Source organism: Myxocyprinus asiaticus, chromosome 40 (genome assembly GCF_019703515.2).
Source record: "Myxocyprinus asiaticus isolate MX2 ecotype Aquarium Trade chromosome 40, UBuf_Myxa_2, whole genome shotgun sequence".
In the NCBI taxonomy this organism is placed as follows: Eukaryota; Metazoa; Chordata; class Actinopteri; order Cypriniformes; family Catostomidae; genus Myxocyprinus; species Myxocyprinus asiaticus.
This window is the reverse complement of record NC_059383.1, coordinates 16,963,493-16,983,129: the sequence shown is the minus strand read 5'-3', so window position 1 is coordinate 16,983,129 and position 19,637 is coordinate 16,963,493. Positions and strand designations below refer to the sequence as shown.

General features: G+C 40.1%; 1 protein-coding gene across 1 annotated transcript in view; it reads left to right on the top strand.

Moving 5' to 3' along the window:
* LOC127430620 (rho GTPase-activating protein 32-like) overlaps positions 1-18,773 on the top strand; it is a 130,940-nt gene extending 112,167 nt beyond the window's left edge. Inside the window, exons 14-25 of the mRNA XM_051680511.1 lie at positions 3,921-4,070; positions 7,790-7,892; positions 8,278-8,422; positions 10,656-10,738; positions 11,025-11,132; positions 11,499-11,644; positions 11,732-11,933; positions 12,047-12,192; positions 12,318-12,392; positions 12,563-13,324; positions 13,614-14,221; positions 15,664-18,773. Coding sequence (XP_051536471.1) covers positions 3,921-4,070; positions 7,790-7,892; positions 8,278-8,422; positions 10,656-10,738; positions 11,025-11,132; positions 11,499-11,644; positions 11,732-11,933; positions 12,047-12,192; positions 12,318-12,392; positions 12,563-13,324; positions 13,614-14,221; positions 15,664-17,898 — 4,763 coding nt within the window. The 3' untranslated portion in view covers positions 17,899-18,773. The remainder of the gene's footprint in view (positions 1-3,920; positions 4,071-7,789; positions 7,893-8,277; positions 8,423-10,655; positions 10,739-11,024; positions 11,133-11,498; positions 11,645-11,731; positions 11,934-12,046; positions 12,193-12,317; positions 12,393-12,562; positions 13,325-13,613; positions 14,222-15,663) is intronic.
* Positions 18,774-19,637: the final 864 nt, after the last annotated feature.

Here is a 19,637-nt window from a genome sequence, read left to right as displayed (position 1 = left end):
TGTTAGTGCCACTGACTTGAGGAAGTGACGATGAAACGTTAATTCAGAGCGAAATAACTGAGAAAGTTTGGTCTTATTTCTTCTCTTGTCTCATTAAGCCTTCTGAATTGTAGTCCTTTAAAAGGTGCAATATGCAATATATTTACTGTACTAAAGCATAAAATTATCATAATTTTTTTTATCAGAGATTTAGGAAACATGCTAAGTTGAAATACCGGCTTCTCCGAAAACAATGCTACAGCCAGTATATTGTAGTGACGGGTCGTTCATGAACGATTAGTTCGAATCTTGTATTTGACTCAGAAGAACGAGTAGTCACAGAGAGCGATTCGTTCATTTTGTGTTGGCGGCGCATGCGCATTGCGCAACCTCCATTCGTTTGTTATGTGAAAACCGCATAGGCGCTGTACAGGAAACAGAAATTATTAGTTAACCTTTCAACTTTTTTGGTCCGAGTCCTTCGTTCTTTTGTCACGTGACAGCCGTATACGTTATGCATTGCTCACACAGGAAACAGAAATGATTAGTTCACCTCTCGAGGATTCTTTTTTCGTCATTTGGAGAAGAAAGAAGTGAGTGAAATTAGAACCAATTTCTTTTCATTTCCCGTTGCTCCTAAATGTAAAGAGGTGCACTTTTAAATTATGAATCATATTTATCCAACTAAATTTTTAAGAATAAGATTTAATGTTGGGGATTCAAATGTGTCAAATATGCAAGTCAGAGATAGAAACAGCTGAACACTTGTTTTTTCAATGTAATTTGGTGTATTCATTCTGGAAGGATGCATTTAGCTGGATGCAACAAAAAATACTGATTTTTTGAGACTGATCATTTAATGGGAAATTGTTACATTTGGTTTATTAAATAAGGATAAAAATGTATCTTATGTTATTAATAATTTATTGCTTTTGTTGAAATTCTACATACACAAATGTAAATTTTTCAAAATTCCTCCCCGATTACTTGTTTTTAAAGAGGAACTTTCAATGTATTTAGAGACATTGAGTGGGATTAAAGTCCTAAAGCAAAATATTTGTATTCTTTGTTGAAGGATTTTGGTTTTGTAATGTAAAAATTCTCCTACTCCCCTAGTTTATTTTTATTTTTGTTTAGTTTACTTATTTACTAATTTTCTGTAATTTTTTGTTTGGGATGTTGTGGAGAATGTGATGTGTAAATTGAACTGTAATCTCAGTCTTTGTAAATCTTTCAGTTATGACTGCCTTTCTGTTGATGTTCATACAAAAATAAATATATATATATTAAAATAATAATAATAATAAAATAAAAAAACCTCTCGAGTCTTCTGGTCCGAGTCGTTCATTCTTTTGTCACGAGACAGCCGTATATGCTATGCATTGCTCTCGCAGGAAACAGAAGTGATTAGTTCACCTCTCAATTTTTCTGGTCCGAGTCGTTCGTTCTTTTGTCACGTGACATTCGTATACGCTATTCAGTGCTCACACAGGAAACAGAAATTATTAGTTCACCTCTCGAGTCTTCTGGTCCGAGTCTTTCATTCTTTTGTCATGCGTATACCCTATGCACATACGGCTGTCACGTGACAAAAGAACGGACGACTCTGACGTGAACTAGTCATTTCTATTTCTCATAATTTGTGCTTGGCTGCATTATAGATTTTTCCTTATTGGGACTGTAATCAAAGTTTGCGTAAGTAGACGTGTTGGGGGGTATTTGGCTATTGAAAATGTAACATTTTAATTTAATTCTGCTTAAATGAACAAAATGACTTGAATAAAGATTCGTTCATTTTGCTGAGACTTAAAGATTCAAGTCAGTAAAATGATCCAATCTTCCCATCACTAGTATATTCTACTTTAAAATGTCTGTTCCAGACCGGAATTTCTGTTAGTGTTTTGGCCTGTGTGATCCCGCCCACTGCCCATTTCTCAATAGTATTTCAACTCCCCGGCTTGCCAGATTTGAAATGAGTTAGCGGGCAAACACAGCGCGCTGCAGCCATGGAAGCCAGCTACATCTAGCTAACATAGACAAGAGATATAAAAAATCCACATGAGCTGATTTATAATTTACAAACAATAAAAACATTGCAAATGTATGCATTAGCTGATCAGCTTACAGTGTAAGGCTCATCGCTTGCCATTGTCAGTTTGCTCGTTCCTGTTGCGTGTCCTCAACCTGGCAACCTGCGTGAGCTTCATGTCTGGGGAGGAGGGGGCAGGGGAGACAACTTTCTCCAAAACTTTTAATTTGGACTCCAAAAAAAACATTTGTTGTTAGTAACACTGTGGTAAATCATTGTAATATGTTATCAGTTTCATTATTTTATAATGTGTCCTTATGTAGTTTAGAAACTTTGTATGAGTACTCCTTGTCCTGAAAATGTATGTTATTACCTGTTCTTATAGAGTCTGGAGGAAATATTCTGCAGCAAATGAATAACACACACATGCAGAAAGACTTATTGCAGCCCTGCTTGCAGCTTCTCTGGGTTTCAGTGAATGTTTAGTTCAGTTTAGTTTGTGGTGGTTGTCAAAATAAGAGGATCTGTGAATTTGTTTCCTTATTGGCCCTAGAAAAGTAGAACAGGAAATTCCTATAATGACTTCTTTTATTATTAACCTCTGCTGGATATTGCCCTCGAAACAGTTTTAACATCTGGATGAGAAGTTTTGATACTTTTCATAAGGAACAAAATAAGTAATGTTCCTTTTAAAAGTTAATGGCTCACAGAGGAGCAGCCACTGATGAGGTCACAGCTGGCAGATATCCCCCTGCCACGTCCACCATGGCTTCAGTGTACAGCGATCCTAAATTCATCAAATCAAAAGGGAGTGTTAAAAAAAAACAGTGTAATATTTGCAATTATTTTGCTAACCATTTTTGCTCCGCCTTCTGCAAACTCCGTCACACGCGCCCACACAAACACAAACACAGATGGACCAGTGTGCTTTTCAGGAATTCCACAGCAGTTGTAGTAGCTCAGACAGTATTTCTGGCAACAGATTGTTTGCTGATCCATAAAGCTTTAATATCTGAACAGTTTTTGGTTAGTTTTATAGAATAAAAATATTATTAATTGCAACTGCCCAGGAAGTCCTCTGTTTGTTTCAGGCTACAGGTTAATTTTAAAGCAAATATAGTGTAATTATTGTGGTGCATTTGGGTATTTCTGTTAGTTCCTTGAAATTTCTCTGAATTCTCTCTTGATACTTTTCTTCTATGGCATCTGAGATCTCATACAAATTCTAGGCCAGACGGCTGGATTTCTTTTGCATGGCTGATACGGTCTATGTGTAATATCAGCACAAATTACTCAGGAGACCAAATAGCTTGAGATGTCCTTCCTGCTTCTTGGCCTCCTTCAAAAATCAAATGAATGGAAACATTTATTACTTTCCTTTAAAGACTTTCACAGATGTTGTATGTTAGCCATGCAATCTTGATATCATAATGCAATCTATTTTATTTACTTTTTTCAGAAGAAAACTAGAAAGTGGCTTGGTTCAGTTTTGCCATAACCGTTGTGCTACAGTCACCCAAATAATAGTAATTGGAGGGCAGGGGGTGTACTTTTGTCAGAGGAATTTTTATTCATTTTCATGTGAATACACTGGTGCTTGGCTGACGAAACAGCCTTTGGTGTTCCTGGTCGTGCGACAACACTTACACTGATGTATTTGGGAAATTCTTACAGTAAAGGAACAAAGACACTGATAATGCTAAACCCATTCTTCTCACACAACCCAGTGGTTTGTTTCCCATGGCTCACTTACATGGTGTAGATGGCACCAGGCTGTGTTGTGAAACTGATTTTTCTTTTGCCTATTTCATTTTCTGCTGTACTGCTTGTGATTCCAGGTGCGCCATCAGTTTCACTGACATGTAAAATTACTTATGGAGATTGTCTTTTTATTTTCATTTTTATATTTCAGTGTCCAAGAAACACGGAAAACTGATCACTTTTCTGCGCACATTCATGAAGTCCAGGCCGACCAAGCAGAAGCTGAAGCAGAGAGGTATCCTCAGGGAGAGGGTGTTTGGTTGCGACCTGGGAGAGCATCTCCTCAACTCAGGCCATGATGGTAAGCTTTCCCCCTTTTGGTCGTACTCTGCATGCTGCAGATGGTTTAGCTTGACATCAGCCTTAGTGACTATCTTAGTGGCATTCATACTGGGTACGTTTACTGCAGTCTGATTCTGAGTGTGATCGTTCTTGGCAGCACCTGTAGAGTTGGTCACGTTTTCTGTCATACCCCAGAGAATTTTGGTACAACTTGCGTCATCACAAATGTGCACATGATGGAAAACATAACGTGGGTCGCTATGTTATATCGCAGATATGCATGTCTAGGAGAAGGCGACTGTCTGCTGCTTCAAATGGTCTTTATTTTTTTCAAAAAAATCACATTAAATCTGACCTGGTTGTTCAGACTGAAGGCACATTGGAAAAAAATCTGATACATATCAGGCTTATTTCCACATATGAAAGTGGCCCAGATAGGATTTGGAAATGTCAGATTCAAAGAACTTTTGGCTGTTCACATTGTCTTCTAATTAACAGATCTGTGTCACATGTGAGTGAAAAAGTCAGATTTGGGCCACATTTAGCTGCGGTTTGAACATAGCCGTTCAGTGTCCCACAACTTTCCCTGTTTCTCATGGTGTGTGTGTGTGTATGTTTGTGCAATTATGATGTTGTGATGCTTAAATCTGCAAAAATGCACTAGTTATTTTACTTCCTGAACAGTTGCGGACCCGAGTACAGGTTGTGTTCTCACTCATGCGAATCGTGCCACAGTTCCATTGCAAACTAACTCAGACCACCTCCTAAAAGTAATCTCAGTTTGATACCACGGTCTGCTCCCTGGTCCGAAAAACAGCTTTCATATTACCAGTTTTTCATGCGAACCCTATTCTGGCTGGCTTTCACACTAAACTGTAAGTGTGAAAGTCCCTATAAATACTGAGTGGGTGGGCTGGAGAGCACAGCAGACCCCTTCCTGAAGAGTCGCCCTTGGATGGCTGTCATAGCAACCGACTGGGGTGGAAAGGTCAGGAGGAATGGTTAGGGGGCCATGTCTGGAGATTTCTTCCCCATTGATTTAAAGCTCCCTGGCAGCCTTCAGAACTTGCTCCATTTGCTTGACTCCAAATCCTCCCTTGAGCTATTGCCTGCCCTTACATTCTAAGCCTTGTCCTTTTCAAATGGGCTCCTCACAACTTGGTGCAAATGCTCGATAGAGTATTAAGGGGTAAAAAAACCCCTAAGCTTTAATTAAAATGCTGAAGAGCGTATTTTTTTTCCTTCTCAGAGGTGCAAAGAAATGCAACATTCTCAGTATCTACAAACCAGAGAAATGGAAACGCTCCATTCATAAAAAAATAAAAAAACAACGTTCCTGAAACTGCTACAAAAGATCACCAATTGTGGGTTATATAGATGAGTGTTTTGAAAGTCAAGTGTTTAGGTTCACAACCTAGATCTGCTCCCTTCACTGTCCTCTCCCACCTATGAGCACACACAGCTTTAAAGGTGTTTGTGAAGCAGGTGAAGGTAAACTGTGTACTCCATCTCAGATGTTGTGATCTCAAAGAAACATGAGATGACAGGGATGAACACTTTGTTCAAGTATTAAGCCATTAGTATGGGCAGTCACATTAGCCTAAAGCTCTTCAGACCTCAATGCATTACAGAACAAAACATCCACTTTTTATCATTTTAAATGCATTGATTGATTTTCAAGACACTGTAATTTGATATTTTCTTAAACTACTGGAGGATTTTGTGCTTCAGACTGCTATATAAGGAATGTAGATGAACAGCTGCCTCTGAGAGAGACTGAGAATCAGTCGTCAGCTGGATTGCATCACGCTCCAAAAAGTTGGGACAGTTGAGTTTTTTCCACTGTGAAACATCACCATTTGTTCTAATAACACTTAAGCATTTGGGTACTGAAGACATAAGTTTAAGTTTAACTAAAAGTGGAATTTTCCCTCAATCATCCATTATATAGGTCTTTAGCTGCACAATTGTACGGGGTCTTTGTTGCCATATGGTGTGCTTCATAATGTGCCACACATTCTCAGTTGGAGACAGGTCAGGACTGCAGTCAGGCCAATCTAGCACACCCACTCTCTGCTAACACAGCCATGCACTTGTAATCCAGGCAGTATGTGTTTTGAAGTTGTCCTGCTGGAAAATGCAGGGCATCCCTGGAAAAGATGGTGCTGGATGACAGTATGTTGCTCCAAAATTTTTACATATCTGTCTGCATTCATGGTGTTCTCACAGATATGCAAATTACCCATGCCATGGGCACTGACACAACCCTGGCCCATACAGACACTGGCTTTTGGACCTGATGCTAATAACAGCCTGGATGGTCCTTTTCCTCTTTGGCCCGGATAACACGATGGCTGTGTGTTTCTAAAAAAAAAAAATGTGGACTCTTCAAACCAAAAAACACAGTTAAACTGTTCTACTTTCCATCTAAGATGAGACCGAGACCAGAGAAGTCTGCAGCGCTTCTGGACAGTGTTGATGTAGGGCTTCTGCTTTGCATATTAAAGTCTTAACTTGCATCTGTGGATGCAGCAGCGAGTGGTGTTGACTAACAAAGGTTTACTAAAGTTATCCCAAGCCCATGTTCATGATATCCATTACAGATGAATGCCATTTTTTAAGACAGTGACGTCTGAGGGATCAGAGATCATGCACATTCAGAAGTGGTTTTCATCTTGCCCTTTACACACCGAGATTTGACCAGATACCTTTAATCTTTTATCTACATTGTACACTGTAGAGGGTGAAATGCCCAAAATCCTTCCAATTTGTCTTTGGGGAACATTGCTCTCAAAGTGCTGGATTATTTGCTGAAGAATCTCATTGCAAATTGACAAGTCTCAAATGATCCTTGCTCTTGAAGGACTAGGCTGTTTTTGGATTCTCCTTATATAGTATACAGTACTATGACACGATTGCCTCACCTGTTAAACATCTAATGTTTCACATTGCTTTATTTCAACTTGTCAAATTGTTATTAGTCTTAAATTGCCCCCAAAAACTTGACTGTCCCAACTTTTTTGGAGTGTGTTGCAATCAACTGATTTGAAATTACTGTACATTTAAAAAAAAAAAAAATGTAACAGGGTAAAACAAAATATAATGTGTAGTTGTAGTGCTTTCAATATAGCAAAGGCTGAGTATAATTCGCAAATCTCTCCTTTTTGTTTTTATTTGCATTTTTCATACTGTCCCAACTTTTTTGGAATTGGGGTTTTATTTTAAAATGTGAAGATCTTTACAACTTGGTTTTATTAAACATTTAAATGCTACTGGATGATAATACTAGACTAGATGGCCCTGAAATTGTGTGGTGTTTAACACTGAAATTATGTCAGTCAGCATGTGAAATTTGACAGCCCTAAAATGCTAAAGTTAAAAACTTAAACTAAACGGAAACTAGAAAACACAGTAAAAAACATCAGAGTGAAAACTAATGAAAACTAAACTAAGCTGAATGTTGTGAACTCAAAAACTTCTTATAGAAGAGAGCCTCTTTCTGACATGTATCGAATGTGTTATCTGATAATCAGGTCCAGTTAACTGCCTTCACCCTGTGCTGTGCTGCGGCAGTTGTTCAAGATATTTAAATCATGCAAAATCCAAGAATCTTTTCGAAAAAAATTGCTGCTAACATTTAAAAAAAATTGTTTTTTATTTTTAATCTGGCATTTTGACAAGTCTCACACTTTTCATGCCTGAAAGTATGCTCAAGTAACATTTTGTCTAAACCTTTAGTCCCCCAGGTACTCAAGAGTTGCACTGAGTTCATTGAGAAGCATGGAGTGGTTGATGGAATGTACCGTCTCTCTGGGATCGCTTCCAACATTCAGAAGCTGCGGTAGGATATAAACACACTCCCCTAATTAAGTAGCTGAGATAGGGCTTTATCATACTGCAAGAGAAACTCTGAATACAACGACTGAATGTAAAGTGGCTGTTAATTACTTTTTTTTAATGGTAATGTTTGTATGAATCCGGATACAAGAGGAAATGAGTGGACCAGAGCGATTAGATAGGGTAATAAACCCAATGTCCTGGAAAAGTTTACTCTGATTCTACTGTATAATGCTATCCTTCATTGCATGTTAAATTATTCCTTCATATAATGATGCCAGTAACACAAGATCAATTATTGGTTAAAATATAAATGCACACCAAACAGAACCACCATTTATGTCATTCTGAATTAAAATTAATTAACTCAAAACATTCTCTCTTTTTAGGCATGAGTTTGACTCTGAACAGATCCCAGATCTGACAAAAGATGTTTACATCCAGGACATACACTGTGTAGGCTCTCTGTGCAAGCTTTACTTTCGAGAGCTTCCCAACCCTCTTCTCACCTACCAGCTGTATGAGAAATTCTCGGTAAGCACGTACTCCAGAGAGACTCACACACTCTTTATCATGCTGGGTGAGAGCACCTATTTTATCAGATGAGTCCATACTCATGATTAGTGGTCGACCAAAATGGGTTTTTTAATGGCCGATGCCGATATCCAGAGAGCAAGGTGGCCGATACAATGCCGATATATCATGCTATTTAATATAGTAAATAAAATAAATATAAAATTGCTAAAAAAAACAACTCTTTAGTCAATTTCACACAGAACTTTGTAAAAAAAAAAAATCATCTTAAAAATAATTTATTTTAAATGGTAGATAGCAGTTTCTTCTGATTTCTGTTTAGTCATCAAATTTTAGTAATTTATTTGCACATGAAGAAATTGTTAATATACTAGGAAGAAGGAAATAACAGTACACAGAGTAGTCCAGCAACCATGGATGGCATGTCCATGTTAGCAATCGCATTTACTCTATTAAAAAAAAAAAAAAAAACTGAATCAAACCAATTGCACATACAGTGCATAGTGCATAAGACATTTACTTATAGCACACGTGAAGCGCTTTTACCTTGAAGTTGCGCCAGCGACTATTTAGCTGAGTCGGGCCACTTCTATTTGAATGAATGGGAGAAGTTGGAACGCTTAACCAAGAAGCTCTCATGCCCAAAGTTTAACGGATGTAGATAGGAAGTCCCGCCTTACAGGTAAAAGAGCCAATCATCTTTTAGATACAGACATCCCCTGTCAATCAACTTGAGAACGCGCATGTGCATTAGCTGTAAATGCTGGGAAAATTGCATTTTTTTGTGTAATCTGAGGTAAAGAAACACCATTTATGATACCAGTGTTGTCAGATTTTACTGTTGATTCAAAATATGTCCTTTGATCGTAATCTTGACCAACCGTTTTGGAGATTTCGGTCTTTCCCCATTCAAGTAGATAGAAGCTGCACTGTCATGACTGGAAATAACCTCCCAAGAGTGTTCCAAACATGGCCGACATGTGGTCCAGTGCGAGCCTCAATCTCCTGACAGTTTAAACGGCCTGGATCGCCTGCTTGGATTGTGACCACTGACCATCATGATATGTGAATCAGAGGAACTTTTGATCCTGAAGTTTTGATTCTGGCTGATAGAATACATGCTTCAGAGGAAGATATTAGATGAGCGCTCGACAGGAAGAAAACGCTGGATTTTCATGAGATTCTTGAATTACATCCATTTAAACAAGAAATATGCATATTTGCAAACAGTATATAATAGAAGTTTTATTGATATTTGCATTTTTATCATTAGAAAAGAAAGTTAAAAGTGACAGGGAACTGCTAAAGAGAGACTGATAGAATATGTGCTTTAGAGGTAAATAAATGAGCGCTCCACTGAATACTGGATCTGCTCAAGTTGTGAGATTGGTTTATTACATCTGTTTAAACAAGATATGTGCATATTTGCAGATGGTATATGATATTATTTTTATTGATATTTGCCTTTTTATCATTAGATAAGACAGTTAAAAGTTACAGGGAACTGTTGAGGAGAGAGAGGGAGAATGAAACAGGTGAGCACTTTAACATTATGAGCTCAAACGTGTCTGTAGGACCGTTTAAATTACACTTTGTTGCACACTGGTCTGTTATTGTAGTAATACAATGACACAAAACAACAAAACGAACCATGACTGGTCATTTACATGTATCAGTCGCTTCACATGCAAACAGGTGATTTTCGGCACCCTCAAGAATAAAATCGGTCAAACAGGAAAATGTATCAAAAAGTCAGAATATCGGCCGATTTATCAACCTCGCCAATGTATTGGTCGACCACTACTTATATCAAAACCTTTCTACTTCAATTCTTGGTGTGACAGTATGCGTGTGACTCTTATCTAAGACTGGCAAAACAGTGCAGTAGTCACTGAAGAGTTGAGAGTATTCATTCTATTCATTGGGCTTAATGAATCTGCAAAATGCATGGCTTGTTTTGTAGAGCCTTCGCTTACTTCACAAGCAGTTTATTTGTATAAAAAACAAAACACTGACATTTACAACATTTTTTGATAAAAATCTTGGGGGGGGGGGGTTGTGCAGTGAAACTGGATTGGACAGTAGAGGGGGACTATCCATGTGCTTTTGACCACTCAGCAGTACAGTGTGAACATGCACCCCTTTAGCTGGACTGTGTTAGAGAGAATTTTTGTTGGTCTTTGTTATTCTGGATGCAGTGACACTGTTTTATACCCGCTCTGCTCCTTTTTAGGAGGCTGTGTCAGCAGCCACAGATGAGGAGAGACTGATCAAAATACATGATGTAATTCAGCAGCTTCCGCCTCCGCATTATAGGTTTGTAAATGACCACAGTGCCCTCTACAGGTTGCCCAAGGACCCACAGTTCAATATCGCCTGATTTTTCAAATGTTGCAGCTTAAACTTTTGCATTAAGGATACTAATTAAATTACTAATGCAGTTCAAGCAATTCAAGTGCATTTATAACTGAGAAAAATGGAGGCTGTTATTACAATTCTGTTAACTAAAATGGATATTCATGTGTTATGCCCGTTCTATGTAGCGTCAGTTTTTAATGGATCTGTAGTTCTAACATTTAGTATTTATGCTTCTTTTTTTAAGGACTCTAGAGTTTCTTATGAGACATCTGTCACGCTTGGCCACTTTCAGCTATGTAACAAACATGCATACAAAGAATTTGGCCATTGTTTGGGCCCCCAACTTACTGAGGTAAGATCTCTGCATGATGTAACATGTTTTTACTGCCATGCAAAGGAACAACACAATAACTATTGTATATAATTTGTAAAAATTGATACACTATGATATGTTTGGATCAACTATGCTTGAATAAAAAAGTGTGTGGAAAAATGCAGTAACTACAAAATTCACACTAAAATCAAAAACTTTGAAGCCATTTTTATCCGTGTTCTTTTGGCGTAGTTACTGTGTTAAGCCATTGTTGGACAGTATAAATGCTATTTCCTGCTGTAAATATAAATGTGGAAACAGATATTATTGTCATAAGTTCTCTTAACATGACTATAAAACCCCAGTATTCATAACTATATTTGCTTTTTATTCTTAACCAATAAGGTCAAAGCAAATAGAATCCGCTTGCTTCAGTGGTACAGCAGCCTTTATGGAGGTGCGAATACAGTCAGTTGTGGTGGAGTTCATCCTTAACCATGTCGATGTTCTCTTCAGCCCCAAATTGAGTTCACTCATTCGAGAGGGAACCGGTAAGATCGACAAAAAGTGCTTCTTTTTTTTCCTCTGTGTTGGAATATTCATCCTTGATTTGTGTGTGTGTGTTTTTGCCTTCTAAGGACATAACTCTTTGTCTCGGCCAAAATCTTTGCTGGTGCCCTCCCCTTCTACAAAGCTGCTAACACTAGAAGAGGCACAGGCACGTACCCAGGCCCAGATTAACTCCCCCATCACTGCAGACAGCAAGTACATTGAGGTTGGAGAGGGGCCTGCAGCCTTACAGGGAAAATTCCACACTGTCATTGAATTCCCCACTGAGAGGTATATTGCAAGCTTTAAAACCTTTATCCATGTCATTTTCTGTATTATATTCTTTTATATAGCCGTAAAGAATCAAGAGACTGATTGTGTGCCTGTTATTTTTTTCCACCTAGGAAAAGACAGCCCATAAAATCTAAAAAGTCCCCAGTTGGCAGTTGGCGGTCCTTTTTCAACCTGGGCAAGTCTTCCTCGATGTCTAAACGCAAACTACACCGAAATCCCAGTGAACCAAACGAACTTAAGGCCATGGCATTGGCTGGTTAGTGTTTTGCCTTTACGCCATCAGATATCTATTGATAAGAGCTCTGCTCCAGAGTTATCTCTCAGTCATGTACAAACAGATTCTTTTAATTGCTCTGTTCTCACTTAATATTCACCACTAAGGAGGAAGAGGAGACACTGGTACTCTTCGGTCTGCCAAAAGTGAGGAGTCTCTCACCTCTCTACATAATGTTGAAGGTAAGAGTGTACTTAAGGACAGTAGAACTTGAGAAATTTGAAGAGTCAAGTTGTAAATCAAATGCAAGGAAGCACCTAAGTAATGTGGATTCAAAATATTTTCAGTGTTTTGCACAGTTGTAAAACAAATATGGTGCAATAATCTTGTTTCTGCTGTTTCTTTAACACAGGAGAGTCTAGGGTGTACAGGCCACGTAGGCCTCGCTCCAGCAGTGATGCTCTTTCTGCTTCTTTCAATGGTGATCTGCTGGATAGCAGGCAACACTGTAACTCCTACGACAACTTGGACCATGGAGACAGTGACGGTGATGATGGTCCAATCTGTGTGCCTGCTCTCATTTCCCCCCCACGCTCTGCTGATGATGTGGACTTAAGCCCCCCTGACATTGGCATGGCCACTCTAGACTTTGACCCAATGTCTTTCCAGTGTAGCCTTCCTTTGGCAGAGACATCCATTTTCTCACTTGACACAGATGCAGGCAGTCTGAAGAGGAGCCCTGGCAGTGCCAGTGGCTCAGAGCCTGTCTCACCAGTCAGAGCTATTGTTACGAGCCGTTCTCTATCTCCAGAACACAGTCTGGCACTAGGAGATACTTCCAAACTGCCTTCTGCACCTTTCCTAGAGAAAATTGTGGTTCAGTCAATTGAGAACAGTGAGAAGTCAGCGATTTTGACTCCTTTAAACATCTCTGAATCAACTGGCCCCATGACAGGGAAAGTGCCAGAGAGCACTGTGCTTCAGTTCTCTTCTCCTTCATCTCCACTCGACTCTCCAGCAAAATTGAGCTCTCTTTCAAGAACCACTGATCTGCCCCTGAGTGAAGCCATTCAACAAGAGCTTCTTTTTAAAGCTGCTACCTTTGAGAGTAAAGACATATCTAGCATTGAATGTTCACAGCCACCAAAGACCATCTGCTCTCAAGAGCAGCCAGGTAAGCAGAACTGAAACAGGACTATGCTAACCTAAATTATTGACAATATTTCTTGATGCTGCTGTGAAATAAGCTAGGTTTCCATTTAATTAAAAAGATAATTATTTGATTTTTCAGGTTTAGTTCACCAGTCTTTTACCAGTAACACTTTGCACAAGTGCCCTCAGTGTAGAGAAATCTGTCCACAATCTGTAGATAGTACAAGCTTAACATTTCCCTCTCTTTCCAACTCGTGAAGATTAGCCTGCCTTCTCCTTGTTTGAGTTCCCTCTGTTTTGTCCATCCGTAGGAGCTGTAGCTCTGGACTCACCAAAGGGCACTGTCCTTGTCAGCTCTGTGTCCCTCCTCCCTCCCCCTCCCCCACCAACGAACGCTGCACGCATGCTTGCACTAGCTCTAACTGAATCTGCCCAGCAGGCCACCATTCTCTCTCAGAGGCGATCCTCTGGACCCCCTACACCAGTCTCTCCCCTTAGATCACAGGAGTTGCTGGAGACCCTTGACTGGCCTCCTCCTCCTTCCCTGCAGTCACAGCCATCCCTGGAAGAAGTGGCAGTAGAACAGTCACAGATTTCTGCTCCTACGTCTTCACCAACCTCTACCCCAACTGAAAAACTAACTCACTCAGCTAGTCTGCACCTCAACGCAGCTGATAACGGAAAGCAACCCAGGACTTTGTGCAACAGCCAGGATGTTGTCTCACCAGTGACCCCAAACCAGAGTGCTATAACTTCCAGACAACCTTCTCAATCTCAAATTTCCCCAAAACAAAAAAGCCCAGAAAGGCAGAAGCCTGCTGTGGGCCAGACATCTGTAAGCACAACCAAAACCACTACTTCAGCCACTACACCAACCATCAGCAGCAAGGATACTGTCATACAACACCCCAGCTCTGAGGTAAGCAGTGCCATTAGGCATGTAAAAATACACAAATTTCACGATATGATACGGAACGATGCATAGTCTCACAATACGATACAAGCACCCACAAATGTTTTGCTCAAGCTTATTCAAGGATTTGACATAAATGTCTTTTAAATCATAAATGCCACAAAAGTGGCATTGGCAACAAAAAGCAGAGCTCTATAATAAAGTAACTTAAACAACAGCACTGTGTGTATTTTGTTTGATTGTTATGAGAAAAACTAATATGAACTCTGATACAATAATAATTTTCATGATTTTCTTGAGATAAAATGTTTGTCTACTACACTCTAGTCATTTATATTTGGATAGCACTTTTCACAATACACAGTTTCAAAGCAGCTTTATAGAAAATCATGCCTTGTTGTCTGAAAGCCCCCAGTGAGTAAGCTGAAGTGACTGTAGCAAGGGAAACTCCTTTCAATGTTATTTAGTGGTAAAAAAAAAAAAAAAAATTTTTTTAATATATATATGTACATAATCCAATATTATTTAGCCGTTTGAGCAAAAAACGATCTTTACGAATATTTTTTTTTTTTTTGCCCTCTCCCCCCCGTTTCATTTTGCATATAAACTTTACCGGCATTATTACCAGCTTATTCAATGCACACGAGTGTTGGACTCATACCTGTTTACATTTCGAAGTCAAAAACAGAGAATTATAAGTATCATTTAATCACAGGTTTCTTACATTGTCGGTTTTTTGTGATATTTACGACTGTTAAACTTTCTGCCTCGCAAATCCACCGATTTGCACGGTGATGTTGGCATAAATAAAATGTGTTTGATGTACTGTAGCGCTGGGACATGACACCGTTGTTTGGCAAATTCGACAAGTTGTACCGCTACGGTACAATCTAATTGCCATTTACCATCGATCCTCTCCCCTATGCACTAAGTGTGTTGCTTTGTTTTTCTGTGAGCACTCAGCATGGCCTCTCCGGGAAGGAGACTGTTTCGCAGCTCTCAATTTCTCAGTGTTATCTTTCCAATGCCTGCCTTTTTGAAAATCAGGCAATATTCATGAGCCAGGCCTTCACCATTGTAGAACTTGTAAAGTTGCACCTAGTCTGCCTGACATCCAGCCAGGAACCTGTGAATGTTCACAGGCACAACAGAAAAACAAGGCGAGCAGAAGGGTAATTGATGCAATATCACTTCCAAGTCTTGTCGAAAATTGTCAACAGGCACATATGGAAGTACTTCAAGTTGAAAGCTACATGCAATTGTTTTAATAAAATTTTTAAATTCAAGAGTCTGTTTAATGGAATTTCAGTTTTTGTTGTGGTGTCAGAATTGGTATCAATAATCCGTGCATTTCACTGGTATTGTTATCAACTATTGAAATTACAGCACATTTAAATACCAAAAGAAAAAAAAGACACTAACTGTGTTTGTTCGTGCTTGATCCTCAGATCCATATGGACGAAAATGTACTACCACCAAAACCCACAAAGATGCCAGAACAACCAGTTGCAATTCTCCAGCCTCGGCCTCATATACAGACTCGACCTCATTCAACATTTTGGTCTCAAACTCAAGTGCAGCCTCAGTCACAAGCGCAACCTCAGTTCCAGTCCAAATCTCAGCCCCAGCCCAATGCTAGAGTTGCACCTACCCCTGCAGCACCTCTTGACCCTGTGGAAAAACCATGGGAAGCCATAAAGCCTGTACATCCAAAAGGAGATAGTGCTCCTCAACATCACACTCATGGAGTGACACTCCCGACACCCCCTGTTCGCTCTATTGAGAGTAAACTAGCAATGGCTGCTCTCTGCAACACTGAGGCTGCAAATCCAGCCAACTTTCATGCTATCTCACCAGAGACATCCATGCGAGGCTCAGTGGATGAGACTCCCCCACAATTGCATCCCCCTCATCAGAGGTCTTCCAGTCACCAGTCAGGTTATATTTACCACTCGAAAGGAGAGGCATCCCTACTGGAGCCCAAAGCAGAGGCATATTACCATCAGCGGGTAACCCCTTCAGGCCAGTCCTCAATGGGGTACCATTACCGACCAGAGAGTGTCCCACCACACATTTCTTATGTCTCTAAATCAGAGCCACAGATTTCTTATAGAGGTCACTGTGATGGCCGATACAATACAATTGGACCCAGGTCTTACCACCAGTCCTTCAAATCTCATGGCCCACAAAGAGGTGAATACATCTCCCCAAGCTCAGTGCATCACATCCATGGCTGCAGTTCAGTAGATGGACCTACTGTATACCCAACTATCCGTAGGGTTCACTCCCTACATGTGACCCCCACTGCTATCCGATCAGTGCCAGTCACCAGAACTGAGGTTCCACCAGATGATGAGCTGTTTTATTACCAGCGGCCAGTCTACCACTGCAAGTCTCACCAACCCTCATCTCAAGCTGACTATCACGTCACACAACTGCAGCCTTATTTTGAGAATGGAAGAGTACAGTATCGATACAGCCCCTACTCTGGTTCTCATCCCCTGGATGCACCTTACTACGATGTTGACCATTATGGCACTATCCGCTTACGGCATGTCCATTCCTTCAGTGGTCGGGACACAGCCCCTCTCAATAGCAGATCTGGAGCCAAGTCCGGTGGCTATCATTACCTTTCACGGAATGTCATTCCTTTGAAGGAGCATGGCTTCGTTAGCAGGGATATGCCTTCTTACGGTAATTCTAAGGGGAGTGTTTACTTTTGGGACCCAGAAGAAGCAGAGAGGCTTCGTATACACTCTATTCGCAGAGAAAACCGAGCAAGGCAGAAAGTGAAGGGTTCTGTCATGTCTCAGTATGACAATGTAGGACCATACATACCAGTGGATATTAGTGGATTAGACATTTTAGACTTGCACAGCAAATCAGATACTGGCAAAACTGTATTGATGACCACTGAGAGAAAGGAGGCCAGATACAACATAGCTGCTGGATTTCAGCATGCTCCCAGGCATATTATCTCAGATCCAGATGTCCTTATGTATATGGAAACAGAGAAGCACTGCCAGGGAAATGGGATGGGAGACAAGCCCACCAAACAAGGCAGCTCCAGGACCTACTCGTCTGCCCATTCACATCAGTCACAACTTCCACCACGAAGCATGCACCACTTACCAGAGGGTTCCCATGTTGACCCAAATTTTGACCCAGGGGAAAAGCAACTCAGTGGTAAACATTGGCAGGAACACTCAGAGGGCAGAAGCATTCAGCCTCATTACGAATGGTCAGATTTAGATCGGCACATATGCAGGGTTAAAACCACTAGCACCAGTGAAGATGAACAAGCAGCTCCTGTAAAGCCAGCTCCTCCACCCAAGCCTGAGAGATCACATAGTATACAAGAGCGACAGCATCACAACCAGTCCAGTCTTCTCTCCCATTTACCAGACAGCTCAGACCATAGTGAATCCTGCTCTCATCAGTCACAGGGGCAGAGACAAAGCACCATTACTTTACAGTCACACTACGACAACCTGGATGACTACCACCCAGTACCTCAGTCCCAAACCTTAGTAGCAAATCGGGGTGGCTCCAGCTCCTATCACAGCCCTGGTTTCTCAACTCCACGCAGTAATCGGGCATACTCCACTGCCTTGGGACAGGGCGCCTTTATCCAAGCTGAGCTTTCAGTCCAAAGGCCCGAGACAGAGATTAATGCTGAGTGATTCAGGCTTTTAAAGACAATGGGGATGGATTTCAGACATTAATTGAATTATTATTGAAAGCTTCAATAAAGTTTAGCAGCCTCTGCTGGACAGTGGACTGCCTCATGACTGTTTACATTCAGTTTACTTGATTTTTTTTTAAATGTACAAAGAAATGCAAGACTTTTTACTGAACTGAATGTACCATAATTTCATCAGTTGTTAAACAGCCACATTATGACATGGAAATATTGCCTGTCAAATATTGTAGATACTCTATGTGATATTGACAAATGCTACATAAATCATAACCAGAAGAGTTATGTATATTTGGGGGAAAAAACTACTGGTTAGAAGGGATACTTTTGTTCTTTTATTCTGTTGAAAAGGTCTGGAATGTGATATACACCGATCAGCCACAACAGAAAAACCACCTGGCTAATATTGTGTAGGTCCCCCTCGTGCCGCTAAACAGCGCCAACCCGCATCTCAGAATAGCATTCTGAGATGCTATTCTTCTCACCACAATTGTACAGAGCGGTTATCTGAGTTACCTAGACTTTGTCAGTTCAAACCAGTTTGACCATTCTCTATTGACCTCTCTCATCCACAAGGCATTTCAGTCCACAGAACTGCCTCTCACTGGATGTTTTTTGTTTTTGGCACCATTCGGAGTAAATTCTAGAGACTGTTGTGCATGAAAATCAGGAGATCAGCAGTTCTCAGAAATACAGAAATACTCGAACCAGCCCATCTGGCACCAACAATCATATCATGCTCCAAATCACTGAGGGGAAGTTCTGCAGATGGAAACGCCTTGTTGATGAACAAGTTCAACAGAGAATGGCCGGACTGGTTTGAAATGACAAAGTCTACAGTAACTCAGATAACCGCTCTCTACAATTGTGGTGAGAAGAATAGCATCTCAGAATGCTCCGAGATGCGGGTTGGCGCTGTTTTGGCAGCACAAGGAGGACCTACACAATATTAGGCAGGCGGTTTTAATGTTGTGGCTGATCGGTGCAATTGGGGTGTAAAGGTTTGCATTTTAGAAATGCATGTAATCTATCTTTACAGAACAGTTCTGTGTACCTTGATATACCTATATATTGTGTACTTTCTGGATGTTACAGTAACAGTGGAAGGGAAACCTGTTAAAGTCATCAAACCTTCCTTTAGCACTCAATGTACATTACAACTAGGTGATACATGCAATCCTTAAAAATCTGCCTTCTGCCTTTTTTCTGTTGTCCAAACAGTGCCATTACCATAACATCTGGTGAAGTTAATCACAAGCAACTGGATTTTTTTTTTTTCTTCATTTGATAACTTATGAATGACTGACAAGATTTGACTTAACTGTGGCTGATTGAATAGGTTGCTCTTTGTTGTTGGAGGGACCAAACAATGAATGAGGACTGCTGTTGCAGAAGTATTTATACAGATGTTGGTGAATCTCTGAAGGTGAGAATGCCAGTATGAAGTGGCATTTCTGTCTCACACATTCAAGTTAAACCTTATTGCCAGGTAGCTATTGATACATTTAACTATTAAATAAGTTTTTATACTGACTGCATTTAGACAAGCACCTAACATATATTTAGCAAGCTCCAATTACTAAATTTCACATTTTACCATGGAGTTTGCTCTGACTGTGTTCTTTAATGGGAACCACTTACCTGAAAAGTCCATTCATTTATTTCTACTGAACAATTTGTGCTTTTACAATGTAAATGACAGCTTATTACCCAAGTAATGAA